Genomic DNA, 19,477 nt, shown 5'->3' on the forward strand with positions numbered 1-19,477 from the left:
TATGGTAAGTGTACACAACTGTACTAAGTTCGTGTTTCACTGTTGCAGTCATCACATTTGGATAGATTCCCAAAGCTGAGGAAAAGGGTGGAGGCAGTCAATGAAACTAAGGGCTGGCTAGGATGCCCTACAAGACTGCAGGGGCAAGCCCTGCCCTGGATTTGGAGGAGAGAGGCAGGTGGTACTGCTTAGTAAAAGTGTAAACAGATGCCCAGGTGGCAGCCTCCAGGATGTCCCTGGTGGGGACTCCTCTGAGGAAAGCCGCAGAGGTGGAGGCTGCTCTGGAGTGTGTCCTGAACCCCTGGGGGAGGCTTTCCATGCTGTTTGCAGCAAAAATGGATGCAGTGTGCTATTCATTTGGAAATGGTTTGTTTGGAGATGGCTTTGCCTTCTGCCACTGTAAGCAAAGCTAACCAGCAACTGATCAGACTTTCCGAAGTATTTAGTCCTGTCTAGATAGAACCTGAGCTCTCTGTGCACATCTAGAGAGTGAAGGATCCTTTCCCCCTTGTTCTGCTGATTAGGAAAAAAGGTGGGCAAATGAATGGCTTGGTTGCGAGCCACTGGACACCACCTTGGGCATGAAGGATACGTTCGCTCTGAGGGACACCTTGTCTGCATGAAAGATGATGAAGGGTTCCACAGCCATGAGTGCTTACAGCTCAATGACTCTCCTTGGCTGAAGTGATGGCCAGAAGGAATACTGTTTTCCAGGAGAGAAATTTTAGCTCTGCAAAAGAAGCTGGTTCGAAAGGGGGCAGGCTGAGCTTTTTCACTACAAAATTAAGGTCCCAAGCTGGTGTTTGTGGCCTTCTGGGTGGCCTCAAGTTGGTAGCCCCTCTTAGGAACCGTTTCATCAAAGGGTGTGAGAAAAAGGGGCTGCTCAGTGGGAAAATGAGCAGAAATAGCGGAGGCATGAAGTTTTATAGAAGAGAGAGGCCACTGTGTAGTAGGTAAATAATCCAGGATGAGAGGGAGGGAGGGCTGTGCTGTAACTGGCTCCCTTAGCCTGGATCCAGGTGCAGAAACTTTTCCATTTATTAGCATAAGACTTTCTGGTGCTGGCCTCACAGACAGCATCCAGAACCTGTTTACAGAGGTTGGCAGAATGGTTAGGGAATAAGCCAAGCTGCCAAACTGAGTGTCTGCAACTGGGGATGGAAGAATTCCCCTTCACTCTGGATCAGGAGGTTTGGAATCTGAGAAAGATGCCATGGGGGTAGTGAGCACAGGCTGCGCAGCAAGGGGTACCAGTGCTGGCGGGGCCAGTCTGGAGCTATAAGAATGGTCCTTGGATTTTCCTCCTTTATTTTGAGCAGTACCCTGGGGATGAGAGGTAGGGGAGGAAAAGTAGAGACCGACAGACTGACTCAGGAGAAGGACAGGGGACTCCACTTTCCAAGCCATGCAGTGATGCTCCCTGGTGCAAAATTTGCTGAGCTGATGGCCGGTGTAAGAGGCAAAGAGGTCGACCTTCAGGGTTCCTTATTTCTGAGTTAGGGTGAAGATACTTCTATTGAATTGCCACTCATGGGTCCAGAAGATTTCTTCTTAATTTGTCTGCCAGACAGTTGAGAGAGCCTGGTAGGAATTGTGTTAACAGGTGTAGTTGCATGGCAGAGGCTGTGTGCCAAAGGCTCATGGCCAGCCTGCATATAGGGTAGGAGTGAGTCCCTCCCTGCTTGTTGATGTAACACATCACAGTGGTGGTGTTTGTTTTGATCAGGAGAACCCTTGGAGGGAGAAGGGGCTTGAAAGCTATCAAGGCATGCTGCACAGCCATCATCTCTCCAACTGATGTGCAGAGGGATTTGTAGTGGGCTCCATTGGCCCTGTATGCACCTGCCGTCCAGGTGTGCACCTCAAGCGTAGTCTGATGCATCTGTGGTGAGGGTCTGAGCGATAGGGGATGGGGAAAAGGGCATTCCCTTGTTGTGGTAGCATGCTGTTGCCCAACAAATAAAATCTTTTATGAGGCAAGGAATTATAGGTAGAAGAGTTTCCAGGTCTTGAGAGTGTTTGCACCAAAGGCTCTTTAGGTACCATTGAAGTTTCCTTGCATGTGATCTAGCATATGGAATGAATAGTATGCAAGATGCCCTGAAACCCAGAGCATGCAGGATCTTCCTTGCAGTTAGCTGGGGCAAGGTGGCTAGTTGAGAGAAGTAGGTTGTCAGGAAAATTTGTTTCTCTGGAGTAAGGTATGCCATCTGGGAAGCCGTGTCCAGCCTTGCTCCCAGAAAGATTATCCTTTGGGTGGGTACCAGTTTGGATTTCTTTTCATTGACTGTGTACCCTAGGGAGGTTAGTAAGGTGTTTGCAAAGGCCAGGTGCTTGAGCAGCTTCTCCTGGCTGTCTGCTTGAATAAGGCAGTCATCTAAGTATGGGTAAATCTGAATATTTCTTTGTCTGTAAAAGGCAATGGCGGGAGCTAGACATTATGTGAAAACTCTGGGAGCAGTACATAAGCCAAAGGGAAGCGCAGAGAACTGAAAGTGTTGAGATCCTGCCCTGAAGCAGAAATATTTCCTGCATGATTCCCTGATAGGAATGTGGAGGTAGGCCTCTTAGATCTAGGGTGACTAGCCAGGTGTCTTGGACAGCATGGGTAGCTGCTGGAGCATGAACATTTTGAATTTTGGGATCACCAGGAAGGTGTTGAGAATGGATAGACTGAGGATGGGGCACCAGAAAAAGTCTGGAGTAGAAACCTTGGCCTGTCTGTTCTGCAGGAATGTGCTCTACTGCTCTCAGAGAGGAGGGAAAGGATTTTTTGAGCCTCTGCCCAGTGATTTGGTGGTAGATATGGGAAATCTTTTGGGATTGGAAGGGCGTGGAAGGAGAAATTGTATCCCTGAGACACAATGTTCAGAACCCAGTGGTCCTTGGTAATGGTGGCCCAGGAGCTTGAGTGAAAGGAGAGTTTTTCTCCTAGGGATAAGTGAAGGTGGGCAGGGGGTGGGGGACATGAGTCATTGTGAGATTTTACCCATAAGGGGTGGCTTAGAACTCCCTGGTTTTGAAGTGGAGGTAGTCCACTGCTTAGATCTCTGCATTCCCTGGGGGTGCTGTCTGGGGGGGGGGGGGCGGGGGCGGTTTACTGAGAGCAGGAAAGGACCACTGTTTGGAGGGACAATGCCTGCTGAACCTAGGGGACTGGGCCTGCAAGAAATCCTTAACTGTTTGCATAGATTTTGCTTTTTCTTCCATCTTTCTTAAGACCTCTTCTGCCTTAGTGCCAAATAAGTTATCTTTGTGCAAGGGGGCATTCGACAATTTAGATTTGTCATGATCTGGCAGGAGCTATTCCTTAAGCCATGCATGCCTTCTAATGACAGATCAATTGATTGCTGCCCTGCAAGAAGCTTCAAGGTGTGTTTAGTTACTTAACTTGCAGAATGCATTAACTCTTGTAAATCTTTAGATTCTGCCCAAGCAGGGAAGAAAGAAATTTTTAATTTAAGGAGTTCCAAGGTATGTTGTTGAAATTTCAGCATATGGAACAGACAACTTAGTGCCCTAATGGCAAGAGTAGCAGAGGTGTATACTTTCTTACCCCATCTGTCCAAAGCTCGGGAATCCCTGTCTGAGGGGGTGGGATTCTCAGTAGAGGGTGCTTCAATTCCTTTTGGCTCTTGAGAAATGACCTCAGGGTCAGCTGTAGGATTTTTAAAAAGATATTTGTGGGAGACAGGGACTCTATAGTACCGGTCTGGTTTTCCGGGAGCAGGAAGAAGGGTGTCAGGAGTCGAGCTAGATTTGAGGAAAACATCCTCCACAACATCCAGGACTGGCGGGATGACCAAAGGTCTGTGTTGTGGAAGATCTAGGAATTCCCTGAGTCTCTCTCTAGACTGAGGGTAGTCCTGACTCTCCCACTGGAAATGCTCCCTTAAGGTATGCAGGGTTTCCCCAAAGAAAAATCCTCTGGGGGAGAGGCTGAAGGAATGGAATCCTCTGCATCAGAATCCTCATAAGTGGAGAGGGGCTGCACATCTTCATACTCAGATGGATCACATTCATCTGACTCTTGTTCAGACAAAACTACAGGGGACAGATCTCTTTTCCTTTTGGAGGGGGTAGCTTGGCCTCCCCTGAAAACCATGATAAGGTCTTCTGCCATTTTAAGTATTTGAGACTGAGCCAAGGTAGCAGGCGCTGTGAGTGGGTCAGTTTCTTGGGTGTGGCTCGTACCCTGGGCCTAAGGACCTTGGTAGTTTTAGAAAGAACAGTAGCCCCGAAAGAAGATGTCGGTTTGTGTCGAGATTCGGTGGTGTGAAGGACTTCCTCGGAAGCCGGTGTCTGCTCAGCGGCTCCGGACCCATCCAAGGTTGCGATGACCGTAGGATCCTTAGTCGAAGAGCTTTGGGGCATACCGGACTTCGAAAGGGTTTCGTAGCAGCCTGCGAATCAACAGAAGCAGGCACAAGGGGCTGCAAAATCACCTCACTGAGGACCGGAGAACTGATAACTAAGCTTAACAGAAGCGTTGTTGGTAGGTTTGGACCTGTGCGGTCTTGTCTTTACGTTTTTTCGGGAAATCTGCTGTCGGACGGCTTACTGAAGCCATATTGGAATTAGAGGACTGCAAGGAAAAATATCTGGCTACAATAAGGGCCCGACAACGGATAGTTCTGGCATTGAACAAAGCACAGAAGCGACATCTGTCGTGGTCTGGGCCTAAACAAGTGATGCAGTAAGAGCAGAAGTCTCGCTGTGGTATTTGTTTTCCACAGGTGGGACAATTAACTTTTTCTGACATTGGTTAGTACAAGAAAAAAGGCTCAACAACAGATATAAAAGTCCATGAGAAGACAAAAGTAGCAATGATCACTGAAATAGCTACACTCAGTGATTACAGTGTCTTGCATGCAGAGAAAATTGTCATAAAATACTAGGATTTGCAGGCAGAAACAAGGGCAATATCAGACAGTTACAATAATAGTAGCAGCAATGGGTCTCAAAGAATTTACAGTATTTAGGTATGCTACTGATACATGTAACTCAGTATGAATTCCAAAAGTCAATTATGGGCACATTGCAGGTGGCATGAGCAGCATTTTTGACTAAGATTAAAACACTAATTTCACGAACTTTAATCATACATTGACTTAAGAATGGGGCCATTCCTGTCATGGTATTAGAAACCCAAAAGATTTGGAGAAATTAAGCTGAAGAAAAGTTTGCATAAGCATACACACGGCAGCAAAGTTCTCACTTTCGGTGCTCCCATTAACTCCCTCTTGTACCAGTAAATACGCTTGCATGTTAACTGCAGACATATAATGCGCAAGAAAGGCACTCAGAGCTTTGTAAACCGCCAGACTTCTGATATCACTGGCAAGTACAGTTCATATAGTTCTAGCAACAGTGATCTAATAACCGTCATTAAGGCACACTGATTACTGACTAAAGTGTGCAAAATGTTAGCCTAGTCCTTTTACATCTCTTTTGCAAGGGGGAAGGTTTTAAGTCTGCAGTTAGTTGCTTTGTTTAGGACATTTACAGCAGCATCTGTTTTGTCGGAGATTTAATGCAACACCAACTCTACCTTTGCTTTACTACAGTTTTCATCAGTATCAGTTTCGCTGCAGTTTACACTTGACTATGTGGTGCAGCCTAAAATTTCAAATAAATTCCATATTAACAGTCAGTTCATCCTTTTCACTTTTTACAGTTAGTTCAGTAGCATTTACAGCTAAATGCCTAACACCCTTTCATACCACTAAAAAACATTAACCTATAAAGTCAAAATGGCTGCTATATTTCACAGTACAGCAAAATCCTGTTCACAGCTCAGTATCTCTACTACTAGTTTTTCGTCTGCTTTCTATTACTGGCATACAATATTCCTCTCAGATAGCCTGTTAATATTTTAACAAACTAGTTTGGGTTCAAAATGGTAAATACACAGCAGCTATAACTTTTTTTTTAATTGAAAAGAATGCCAGAAAAAAACAGCATCCAAAACAACCAAGAACATTTTATCTTTGGAAAATATGTACAAAAATATTTACATACATACATATGTACATATTCAGTAATTTGTAAACCAATCTGTATGTTCACTACTAATCTCATTACGTAAGGAAATCTGTGTCTAACAGATCAGCCAATAATGTACCTGTACACTGGCAAAAAAAAAAATCAGTTTTATAGAAAATGATTTAAAATATACAATATGTACATTTTTTTTAGTATACTCAATAATCAAAAAGTCAATATTAAACAAAATATTTAAGGCAACATCTGCTATATACAAATCACTATACAGAAAGTACACAAATGTACTAACAGTTAAAACTGCAAAGAGCAGCCAGCAAACAATCTGCACCTGGAATAAATATTTGAATTTTACTAACTGCTCTTTTCAGTTTATAAACTGAAAAAAATCAAGATTAATAAAATCCTGAACAATTTATTCTACTTCTGTAAAACGGGCAAACATGGCTTTCCGAACAGCATCCTTATAGGAATCTGAAGCAGACACTCCGTAACTGCTGCCTCTAGCTCCAAGTCCAGCTCCCTTCTGTCTTACCTGAGCCTGTAAATGGATGGAAAAAAACAATTAGTTCTCATCTTGCCTTCTACGTTGTCAGTATCCAAACTCAAATCTGCTTCAAATTAAACCATAGCTAATGTCTTGGGAGGAATTTTTGCCACAAGGACAGCAGGCAAAGAAATGCTGAAAAAACAAAACAAGTGAAAACATACAAATACTTAAACAGTTTGGTGTTCTGACTTTTGCCATACACAAATAAGTAGAAAATTTGAGACATACGTCACGTCCATACTACGTATTCAAATAACAAAATGAAACCGCTAGAAATATAAGTATATATACTTTCAGAAAAACCTGTAATAAAGTTGGCACACCTTCTCAAAGTATACCTTGAATGCACTTGCCAAAATATACATAATGAGAAACTCACTGCACAGTTAACCCCCCCCCCCAGCAGAGATGCTACCATCTCAATATCAGCATGTCAGTGATAAAAGAGGGTCAACTTAAAGCAGAACATTGCTTTTCTGTTGCACTTTGCGAGGACAGAACAAAAATCTTTCCTACCAACTACAACAACCTGCTCTTTTACTCCACTTCCTTAAACACATTCTATGGTGGACAGCCAGCAGTAAATCTAAAGGTATACTAAGCAACTAGCCCACCACAACCAGAGGGCTTAAATTCTAAGCTGTACTGTCAGTTACTAGTTTGAAGGCCTGAATAGTACACAGACTTCTACGATTTATTTCACATTTGCTAGTTCAAGATGACTCAACCACCTACTCTGTATTTTCAATTTACCTATCTGCTCTATTTTCTGTTGTGCAAATAATGTTTACACGTACGGCATGTGTTTGCAAATCACGGCCCCAAGAGAACACATGGACATCCACCTTACACCTGTTCAGCCTCCACAAATTTGGAGTAGTTTAAATTCAGGAGGCTCACCTTACAGTCACCTCTGGACCTTGCTTTTAAAGGAAACCTTCCGAGTAACATGCAAGTGCTGATAAAAGAACGATTGTGGAGATTTTAACATCTTTTGAAGTAAAACTCTGGTCAGCTGCAGCTAACTCACACAAGGATGGCATGCTAAGGCAGAAAGTAAACAGAGCTAATTATGTGGTGTAATGTCCATCTACAACCTCTTACAAAGCTCAGGAGGAATAATTTCTTCCATAAATGGTCAATTTTCCCATTCATTTAATTTTGTTTGAGCAGGTATAGAGGGGCTAGAATAGCACAAACCAAAAGGCTTTCCAACTGGTTGAAGAGGGGACAGCCTTTCCTGACTCGCACCCACCTGCCACATGGTTTAGTCTCATTTCTCCCTCCAAGCTTGTGTGCTTTTCAAAGCTATTTATTTGGTTTATACCCAGTCCAAACATTTTCTGTAACAAACCAATGCTCAGTGGGTAAAACTAGGTACTGGAGGGGGGAGCCGTTTACCAGACCAATTCACTTCTGCTTGGTCTCTGTGGCTATCTCAAGAGATAGTCAAAGCTAAGCTTATCTTTAAATGTGCACTCAACTCTGTCATCTGGCATGTATGGCCATGCATACTGGAACAAAGTACTAGTAGAAATTGCTGTTACGTATCGGCAGCACTGTAGTCAGTGATCCCTACCTTCCTGCTGTTTGGAAAAAGTTTTACTGATCTAGCCTTTTTTTGCCACCCAGTGCCAGACTATCATCAAGCAGCTGCCTGTCTATTCTGTCCAACTAGTTCCAAAAGGTTAGGAATCTGTACTGCCTACAGTTGCTGGAGAGATTTTCTTGAGGAAGACAGACACCCTCTGTGAATGCCTGGACCCCTGTCCGGCTGTAATACCATAACAATTGAAAGTTTTGTCTGAAAAAAGGTTACACTAAAGGAGTAGCAGTGCCTGTCCTTCAATGGGGCTACAAACCTTAAGCACAATTATAAGTGACTGGGTGTTCATTTCATGCTCACGAAAGCCCCCAAACATTTTTAAGCTTCACCCTAAACATAACTAGACAGTTTCATCTACTGATGAGTGGGTAGACATTGCTTAGTCCATAACCTCTAAAAGCTCTATGCTCCACAAAAAAGCCCAGAATTTCTACCTCTCCCTTAAAGAGGCACCCCCCCCCAAAGTCTTACAATATTCACTATTAGTTGCATTACTTTCACCAAGATAAAATGTAAAAGGTAGTCACCAAGGAGAATCTACCTACAACAGTTGGAACTTCATGAAATGAGCAAATATTTACAATTAAACAATGCAACAAGCAACTGCCAAAAATAGAAGTTATGTCCTTACCATAACATTCCATGTGGAGTGTTCATCTCGCCTTTGTTCTTACACCTGGGTTCGGAGCCGATCCTCGGCTCCGTGTCGGCCGCTTGACAAAGCTCTGCATCGAGAAGAAGCTCGAGACCAACCTATCTCCCACAATTCCCCTCTGCCTTTACCTCAGATCTAGTTTACAAACAAACCAGAACCCAACGGGAGTGAACATAAAACATACATGCTAAGGCATAGCTGAAACACAGCCGTAACAACTGAACAAAAGCAGAAGCGGGAGAACCAAACCAGACACCTAAACTGGACGTTCTTCCTGAGGGTGGGAGGGTGGGAATATAAGAACAAAGGCGAGATGAACACTCCACATGGAACGTTATGGTAAGGACATAACTTCTATATGTGAGAGTGTTCAATCTCGCCGTTTGTTCTTACACCTGGGTAGCGTCCCTAGCTCCATGCTCCGAACGTTCCTGAGCACAGTGGAACCAAAGGTTGCCCTGCCCCTGGAAACCCTATCCACTTTGTAATGAGTAATGAATGTATGTGGTTTAGACCAAGTGGCAGCCGCACAAATAGTGTCCAATGGTAGGCGGGCCGCATGAGCCAGGGATGTAGATATTGATCTTGTAGAATGCCCTTTGGGCTTGACAGGTAAGCTCTGCTCAGAAGCAGTATAAACAAAAATAATACAATCGGAAAGCCATTTGGAAAGGGTTCGTTTCGTAACTGCCATGCCCTTTCTGCTGTCCGCAAAGGCTATAAAGAGCTGATCTGTTTTTCTGTGATCCTTTGTTCTATCCAAGTAAAACCGGAGTTGTCTATGAACATCCAACTTGTGTAACATATATTCCAACTTATTGGAATGGTTCTTGAAAAATGTGGGGAGCTCAATGGACTGATTTATGTTATTGACGGATCAAACTTTGGGAAGAAAGGATGGATTAGTGCGAAGAGATACTCTATCAGGGTGAAAGATCAAATATGGGTGCTTAACGGAAAGAGCTTGAAGTTCCGATACCCGTCTGGCTGATGTGATAGCTACCAGAAAAAGGGTTTTCCATGACAAAAACTTCAAAGAACAGGAAGAGGCTGGTTCAAAGGGTGGTAGCATTAGCTGTGATAATAGAAGGTTCAAATTCCAAGGTGATGTAGGAATCCTAACTGGTGGCCTGATATGGAAAGACCCTTTTAGAAAGGCCTTACAAAGTCTATGAGCCATAATAGGCGCCCCATTTTCTCCCACATGAAAGTTTGAAATGGCAGCCAATTGAACTCTCAAAGTGGCAGGAGAAGCTCCTTGGTGGAATAGTACGGATAGAAACTCCAAGACTCTGTTTAGTGGGGCTATTACGGGATCCAAATGTTGTGTAGTTGCCCAGTGTACAAAACGCTTCCACTTACTAGTGTAAATCTTTGTAGTGGAAGCCTTATGAGAAGCCACTAGAATATTTTGAACTGCAGGGGAAAGAAGATCAGACCTGGTTAAGAAGGGAAGCGGAGCAGCCAAGCTGCTAGTCTGAGGGAAAGAAGCGACGGGTGGGGAGCCCCTGAGTGGGTCAGTAGATCCAGCTCCAGGATCCAGGGTTCCCGAATTTGGTGTGCTCGAAGAAAGGGAAACCAAATTTGACGAGGCCAGAATGGGGCAATGAGGATTATTGTCCTCTCCAGGTTGTTGGCTTTCTGTAGAAATTTTGCAATCAGAGGAATAGGAGGGAAGGCGTACAGGAAGCCCGGGGGCCAATCGTGAATCAGAGCGTCCCTGGGGACTTCCCCTGGAGGGGGTAATAGGGCAAAATAGCTTCTGCATTTGGCGTTCATTGGAGACGCAAACAGATCGCAGCAAGGCTGGCCCCACTTGCAAAAAATTTTGTCCGCAATGGTTCGTTTGAGGGACCACTCATGAGGTAACAGGATGGCTCTGCTCAACCTGTCCGCTATGACGTTGGATAACCCCGGGATATGCGTTGCTATCAGAAAGCGACCCGTGGACTCTGCCCATTGTCAAATTCTCATGGCCTCTCTGCATAGTTGATAAGACTTGGTTCCCCCTTGTTTGTTTATGTACCAGACTACAGACATGTCCGACTGAACTGCAATGGTCCCTAGAGGAAGAAGGGGAGAAGGGGAGAAAAGTGTTGCAATGCTAGAAACACTGCCCTCATCTCTAGAACATTGATGTGCAGATTGTACTCCAATTTGGTCCATTCGCCTCGGACTGTCTGTCCCTGAAAGATGCCCCCCCACCCTATCAGGGAAGCGTCCGTGGTCACCGTAGCTGTTGGCGTGGGTAGCACAAATGGTCGGCCGCCGGAGAGATTGCAAGTCTGAAGCCACCAAGACAGGTGCGATTTGCAGATGTTCGTGATGTGAATTTCGTGCGTCAGTGGTAACTGTTGGAACGACCATTGTGCAAACAGTAGCCATTGAAGAACTCTCATGTGCAGTCTTCCCAAGGGTATCGCAATGAGGGAAGCTGCCATGAGACCCAAAACCTTCAGAACCAGTTTTGCTGGGGATTTTTTGGACAACAGGAGAAGAGATATATGGTTTTGTAGAGAGGCTATTCTTTCTGGAGGAAGCCTTAGAATTAAGCAACGCGTATCCAATTCTGCTCCTATGAATGAGATATGCTGTGATGGCTGTAATACAGATTTTTCGAAATTTACGGAAATTCCGAGATGAACACAGAGTTGTAGTGTGTAATCCCTGGCCTGAATCAGTCGACGCTCGGTGGTGGCAGTAAGGAGCCAGTCGTCCAGATACAGAAACACCTGGAATCCTAGGCGTCTCAAGTGAGACGCTACCACTGCCATACATTTGGTGAAAACCCTGGGGGCTGAGGTCAGACCAAAGGGCAGGGCTCGAAACTGAAAGTGACTGGCTCCCAGCCGGAAGCGCAAGTGATCCCTGGACGCCCTGGCCATTTTGATGTGGTAGTACGCGTCCTTTAGATCTATTGAGCACATCCAGTCGTCCTTCTGTAAGAATGGAAGGATCGATTGAAGCGTGACCATCCGGAACTTTTCTTTCTTGACGAAGGTATTGAGTTTGCTTAGGTCCAGAATTGGCCTCCAGTCCCCTCTCTTTTTTGGAACTAAAAAGAACCTTGAGTAAGTTCCGAATCCTCTTTGGTCCGCCGGGACTGGTTGGATGACTCTTTTTTCTAGCAGAGTTGAGATTTCTATAGCTGCAGGATCTCGCAGATGGGGCGGTACATCTGGGAGTCTTTTCTGCGGAAATGGGGGCAATAGGAAAGGAATTCTGTAACCTCTGGTAACAATGCTTTTTACCCAATTGTCTGATGTAAGACTTTGCCAGGCCTGAGGGTATAAAGCTAAGCGACCCCCGACTGCCTCCAGAGCAGGACAGTTGGGCCTCCTCTCAGGAGTGCTGGAAAGGTTTCCCGGGGAGTGTATCCCTGTCACCTTGGTTTTGCGGACCCCCTCTGCCACCAGGGCGACGTCTTCCACCTCTGCCCCCTCCTCTGCCTCTAGAGGGGGCATCACCCTGTGTGCCTGGGAAAGAGCCTTGGGGTTTTCGAAACCACATTTTTCCACCACGTTGCCCTTTGGGGTACGGTCTGGATGGGGTGGAAAAATGGACTCCGACAGCAGACAGAGTCTTTCCCTCTTGCTCACACCAGGTAAGGGTCTCCTTTACTTTTGGGCCAAAGAGAGTGGCACCGTCAAATGGGGCGTTAGAAAAGGAAGACTTGAAGGCTTCCGCAAAGGAATATAAGCGCATCCAGGATTGTCTACGAAGAGCAATCGCTGAAGCCGCAGCCCTACTCGATCCTTCGGCTGCATATGAAATGAGCCTCATGGACGAGTTCACAATAGATGTAAGGGTATTGAATTGTGCTGTAACTTTCTCCGAGACAGCAGCATCTGTAGTACCCTGGAGGGTATCTCCCAACTCTTTGATTAGATCCCTCTGTAACCGTGTGAAATGGGTCAAACAGTTCAGGGAACGCATGGAAAAAGCCGAACTAAAAATGCGCTTCCCATACCTGTCCATAGTCCCAGAATCTCTGTTAGGCGGATGGACAGATGAGGAAGATTCAGACATCTCCTTTTTAGTGGCCGCTGCCACCACCACCATAGTGTGAGATAAGCCTTGTCTTGAGGGGCAGTAATATATTTATTAGGCTTTCTAGGGACTGGCTCCACTGTGTCAGGTGTCTCTTCGAGCAATCAGTTCCATCAACTCATCGAAGGGCGGAGTGACCCAGGAGGAGGAAGGGCGAGGAAGGGCGAGCACCGAATGCCTTCAGCAAGACTGACTCATCCTCAGAAGGGGGTAGGGCTTGCCAATCACCTCTCTGTTTCAGGATCTCCAGGATGTCAGAAAAGGAGACATCCTCTGAGGGTGATTTCGGGGACCCTTCTGACTCATCTAAGTCAGTGTCCGATGTCAAGGATTCTTGTGGGGAATCGGGGGCATCCGATGAAGCCTCCGAGGAAGAGGGGGCTCCCTCTGGGGGCGGCTGAGACACCGGTGCTCGACGCTTTGACGTAGCCGTGGGTGTAGAGGAGAATAACGGACCCTTATGGGAAGGAGAAGCTGTTTCTGCTGAAGTGGTTGTCTGAGTCGACAACACCTTCCTCATGAGGTCGAAGGCCCCCGGGTCCTGAGTCGAGGAATCCCTCGGATCCGAAGAAAGCGGAGGAATCCCCGAGACGGGGACTGAGGGCGGGGACGGAGCAGAGTCGATCCGAGCCGAGGCACCGAGAGGAAGAGTCGGAACCGAAACGTCGGTCCGACTCTCGGTCCCCGAACCAAGGATGGATCTTCGGCTCCGCGATTCCGGTAATGGGTCCGGAGTCGAGGTGAACGGTGCCGACCAAGAGAAGGACGGTTCCGGCACCGAGGGCTCCACGATCATCAGATCAGCCTCTCCCGGCTCCGAAGACTGAATAGGCCTCGGAGGAGGAACAGATGGAGATAAGGGAAGGCCTTCGAGTCTCGACACCAACTGGGAGGAGACAGAGATGAGTTTGGACAAGGCCGTATTCTCCATTAATTTCTGCACCACGCGGTCTACATCGGTGTCGGAGAGGGGCCTAGAAGAACGCGTCGAAGGAATCTAAGACGGAGCCGACCTCAAGAGCACAGGAGGTGGAAGCTCCGTCACCGGTTCCAAGACTCGAGGCTCGGTAACGGACAAAAGTTAACACTCGGCCCCGAGGTCTGTGGAACCGGTGAGCGAACTTTAAATGAAGAGCTCGGAGCCGATGACATGGGCTCCGACGTCTTTGATTCCTTCGAGGATTTAGATGTCTGGTCCGATGCATCCAGAGCCTCTTGGAATGTAGGCTTCAAAAGGCCTCTATCCATGAGTTTCCTGCGCCTATCTGTCATGACCCTTCCACTGAAAGAATGACAAATGGAGCAGTCTTCTTGCAGATGGAGAGGGCCAAGACAGTAGACGCAGGAACTATGGTTGTCTGTGACAGACATTTTCTGTCCACATTGGCACCGTTTGAAGCCTGACTTAGCTTTTTCAGACATAATAAAGTCAAATCCAAAAGAGTAAACAGTACACAGACTTGTACAGTAATAGCCAATAATAAAGTCAATCCAGTAAAATCAGTCAAATCCGGTAGTTTGTCAAATCCAGTAGTTTTATAGGATATATAAGTTTAAAGGGTGGGGTAGGCCTCGAGGGAACTAACTTATTATAAGTATATAAAAGTTATATACGTACTCGAAGAAAGCCCTCGACTCACTACACACACACACACATACAAAACTTTAAAGATAAACTAGAAGAAAAAATATCTAAAAATGTTAGATAAACGAAATCTTAGCTTTCAGGTGGTCCGAGCTCATCAAAAATGATGCGAACGTTGCAGCAGCAAACTAGATCTGAGGTAAAGGCAGAGGGGAATTGTGGGAGATAGGTTGGTCTCGAGCTTCTTCTCAATGCAGAGCTTTGTCAAGCGGCCGACACGGAGCCAAGGATCGGCTCCGAACCCAGGTGTAAGAACAAACGGCAAGATTGAACACTCTCACATTGGGCATTGCTCAGATGTGACCAATGAACCAGAACAGGTAACTACTCATTCCCAGGTACAGCACAGGTAATGACTGAAAGGGGGCAGAAGTCAAGACAGAGAAGACTATGTCCTCCTTTAGGAGCACACTAGGCAATCGATCAGGAAGACCATAAACCTGTCTAGCTGTGCACAAAAATATGCCGTCTTTTACGAATACACTAGGCAAGCGATCAGACAGACCACAAATCTGCCTAGCGATACACACCTTTAAGCACACAAAGTTACTGCAACCCTTTTCAAGCACTTAATAGTGCTCACTGAAATCAAGCATGGCTATACATGACAACCCTGGTGTAAATTTGTGTCTACTCATCCAGTCATCAAGAAAAGATTCAAAAGGTAGCCAAAGTAGTACTTTTTTGATCTGCAGTGGTAAATTACTCAAGAGGGTAGGGATATACTGACTTGGGAACCTTTACAGACAGTTTTCAGTCTTAGAATTGAAGGTAACCTCTCACTTGGTTCAAGGATGTCCAACTTGTATGGTTCGAGGATGTCCAACTTGTACCTAACTGTGACAAAAACCCATTTGCATGAATGCAAGCAATAGCCCTTATAACAAATATGTACTTTTCTAGAATATTCTTTTTCTGAAAATACCCAAATTGGTTTAGTGGTAGACTACGTTCGAAAAATCACAGCTTCTACAACAGTCATAAGTTTACCAGGTACCTCCTAACCAATTAGGTGTGATACTTCAGCATTTTCTTTTTATGAAATGTATTTTGTCCAAGTGTTCCCCAAGTCAGATCAGTCTTTCCTAAGCAGCACCCATCAGCACCCTTTCCATTCTTGTCCATTTATTTTATTTATCCCCTGCTGACCAGGTCAGTCCTAGTAGGTTGGTGATCTCTTTTCAGGGAGACCAGAGGTGGCATTTCTACTAGTGGAAATTTAGCCAGGGCATCTGGGAACCTTCCTACTGTTTTTGCTAAGTGTTGCGCTACATTCTACATGCACTTGAGCTACCATCAGCTCAAGCAGATGGCACTTCAGTTTAATGTCCCATCTAAAGGACAAGGACAGTTTCTCATCTAAACATATGCAGCCCTTGCTTACCCCGCATGGCTCAAGTCTGGCGGCCAGTGACAGAGTGGTTACGCATCTTGCACCCCATAGCTAGGCACCCCCACCCCCCAAAACTGGCAAGTAATGTGCTATATCCAGGTAGAAAACCTTGGGTCCACCAAGTACTGCTATTATGATGAAGGTTTCCCCTCCCACCTAAAAACAATTGTGAGCCAAAGTCTTCAGAAAAACAATCTATGCAAAGTGAGATTTTTGAAGCATCTGACTACTACACAAGCAAAGCTTCTCCACTACTGAAAATGCTCCTGAAACTTCAATACCCAGCATTCCACACACTATTTCAAACCCTCTGAAAACTAAAGATGGCACAATTTTAATGCTGTGGTCACAGCCTAAAGTCTAGGTGCTACAAAAATTAAATTCTCTATGTATACAATACTGCATAATAACTAAAGGAATCTGAAGAGGTTGGAAGAGATTACATAAGCAATTCACAAGGAAACAATGGAGTACATCTGCATGGCTCCCAAACATGCAAGAAAATCATCATTTAGGATTTTTGCTTGGAGGTGTTTGCATGGTATTTTTATACCCCAAGCAGACTCCAAATAATTCTCCTCGGGTAGATGGCAAATGCAGGAGGCATGACGGGAAAAAGAGGTACCTAGAAAAAAAAGTTAAGTACTCACCGTAACGTTCCATATTTGTTGCCCATCTCGCCCTTCGTACTTACTGGATGGGTTCAGAGCCAATCCTCGGCTCCGACTCGGCCGAATACACTAGCTCGAAGTCTCATTTGGCTCGTGGATGAATAGCTACCCCATCATGCAGTGGTGTAATTCCCCAGATCTTGTTTGCTGCTAATCATAGCAATGTGTCTACATCTGTCATGCAACATCAGGTACAGAAGTAACAAGGAAATTGAGAGGAGCTCCTTCACTAAAGAAGAAAGATTTCTCATACAAGTCCTCTAGGAGCCCTTGGCTGGGGGAAAGGTGGGAGGTTCGTAAGAATGAAGGGCGAGACAGACAACAAACACAGAATGTTATGGTGAGTACATAACTTCTTTATGTTATGCTGTCCTATCTCGCCTTCATTCTTATTGGAAGGGACAGCATCCCTAGCATTATTTTCCTGGGTGGCTCATGGGAGTATACCTCTAAGCACAGTGGAACCAAAGGAAGCCCTATTCCTGGAGGCCAAATCAACTTTGCAATGACTAATAAAAGTATGGTGTCTTGCCCACATAGCGGCACAAATACTGTCCCATTGATAAACTGGCTAGGTAAGCAGAGAATGTTGCTAAGCCTCTAGTCGAGTGGTCTCTAACTTTGAATGGTAATTTCCTGCTGTTTGAGGTGTATAGAAAGGTAATGCAATTTGAGAGCCAATTTGAAAGCATAACTTTTGAAACTGGCATGCCTTTTTAGCTTCTGAAAAGGAGATGAACCATTGTTCTGTTTTCCTAAAATCTTTAGTTCTATACAGATAAAAAGAATAGTTGTGCAAAATATTACCATAAATACAGATGTCCTTCTCTTCAACGTTGCAGTGCTTATACTGTGGGATTTCCAGTCCTCAGGCGATCTGATGTCTGCTCCTATACAAAAGCTTAAGCCTGGCTGCTGCACGTGTGTGGGACGTCACATGTAGGGCCATACACCAGGGACTATAAATGTGATGTCTGCACGCACAGACCTCAGAACTTGAAGCCCAGATAAATGAGCACAAGAAGCAGCAGAAGAGCAAATGTCCCTGCAGGGCTGAACAGAAAACAGGGAGAATACACAGGTGTAGACCAAGCATCCATAAAAGGAAAAAGGGGTGTGGAGGGAGGGAAGGAATACTGCAACATGGATGGAAAACAAGGACATCTATGGTTATGGTAACAGGGCTGAACAGAATAGTATACAGGGAGAGAATACACAGGTGTAGACCAAGCATCCATAAAAGGAAAAAAGGGTATGGAGGGAGGGAAGGAATACTGCAACATAGAAAACACGGACATCTATGGTTATGGTAACAGGGCTGAACAGAAGGTAACAGGGCTGAACAGAAAACAGGGAGAGAATACACAGGTGTAGACCAAGCATCCATAAAAGGAAAAAGGGGTGTGGAGGGAGGGAAGGAAAACTGCAACATGGAAAACATGGATGGAGAGGAAAAGAATGTTGGTAGATGAATAGACTGGCTAAGAAATAGCTCATTCACCACTTTGGGCATGAAGGAAGGAAGGGTTAGTGCGCAATGTTACCCTGTCCTTGTGGAAGGTGGTGTACGGGGGACAGGCCATGAGGGCCTGTAGTTTGGACACTCTTCTTGCGGAGGCAATGGCCACTAAGAGAATGGTTTCTCATGTGCACATTTGCAGGGAAGCGGTCCTAGCTGGCTCAAAAGGAGGCAGGGTTAGTTTTTCCAGTATGAAGTTGATGTCCCAGGGAGGAGGAATAGGTTTTCTTGGTGGTCTGATATGCAAAACCCCTCTCAGGAAAAGTTTAACATCTAGTCTGGAGAGCAGAAGTGGCTGTAAAGGCAAGCAGGCTGAAATGGCAGAAAAGTAGACTTTCATTGATGAATATGTTACTCCTTACTTAATGAGCTCACATACATAACTGAGGACCAAAGAGGGATCTGCCTGAAAGGGGTCCCTGTCCTTAAGCGCACACCAATTTGAGAATCTATGCCATGTGGACAACTTTTTTTTCTGGTAGACTGTTTCCTGGCCTCCCTCAGGACTGAGGGGACGCCTTCTGAGTACAGTTGTCTGAAAGGGATCAGAAGTTGATCACCCAAAGGGTCAGATGCAGTAAAGACAGTGGAGGGTGAATGAGAGATCCTTTTTGTTGAGTGAGTAGGTCCACCTTGTGGGGTAACTTGTGGTGATTGTTCTTGACCAATAGGGAGTCACCAGCAAGATTTTTGGTTGGTCCTTGTTGATCTTCAATAGGACGTGGAGTATTAGGGGGAAGGGGGCGGGGAAGTGTACAGGAACTTTCCCCTCCATGGAAAGCTGAAGGAATTCATTCTCCATGCTAGTGGAGTGTAGTCCCTGGAGCAACATCTGTTTAACTGCCTGTTCTGGGGAGAGGCAAACAGATCCACTTGAGTTGTGCCCCACTGGTGGACAATGTCTAAGGTGGTTTCCCTGTGCAACATCCATTCGTGCTGAGGGCAGGATGTTCTGCTGCACAAGTCTGCTTGTTTATTTTTCTGATAGGGGATGTAAGAGGCCTGCAAGTAAGAGATTGTGTCTGGTTGCTATCTCCCAGATTTGTAAAAAGTTATCTGGCATAACTGGTACACCTTTGCCCTTCCTTGCTTGTTGAGGTACCACATGAAAGTTGTGTTGTCTGTCACAATGTGTAGCATGTCTGGTTGTAAGACTGACAAGAAAGCTTCGAGAGCAAGCAATACTGCCATCATTTCCGACATTGATGTGCTGTTTTTGAAGTGCAGGGTCCCAATGCTGTTGTACCCTGAAGCCTTTGAACTGTGCTCCCCACCCTAGATCTGATGCATGTGTGCATGGTTTGAGTAATGGGTGGCAATTAAAATGGGATGCCCCGGCTCTGTGAAACTTGCTGAATTCACCACTTTAGTTCTGCTTTTAGGCA

General features: G+C 45.5%; 1 protein-coding gene across 1 annotated transcript in view; it reads right to left on the minus strand.

The window, feature by feature from the left end:
* Positions 1–5,918: 5,918 nt before the first annotated feature.
* Positions 5,919–19,477, minus strand: part of LOC122807832 (RNA-binding protein 5-like) — a 1,001,232-nt gene continuing 987,673 nt past the window's right edge. Inside the window, exon 24 of the mRNA XM_044078931.1 lies at positions 5,919–6,544. Within this exon, the coding sequence (XP_043934866.1) occupies positions 6,419–6,544 (126 nt within the window). The 3' untranslated portion in view covers positions 5,919–6,418. The remainder of the gene's footprint in view (positions 6,545–19,477) is intronic.

This window comes from Protopterus annectens, chromosome 7.part1, assembly GCF_019279795.1.
Source record: "Protopterus annectens isolate FY-2018-M chromosome 7.part1, PAN1.0, whole genome shotgun sequence".
In the NCBI taxonomy this organism is placed as follows: Eukaryota; Metazoa; Chordata; order Ceratodontiformes; family Protopteridae; genus Protopterus; species Protopterus annectens.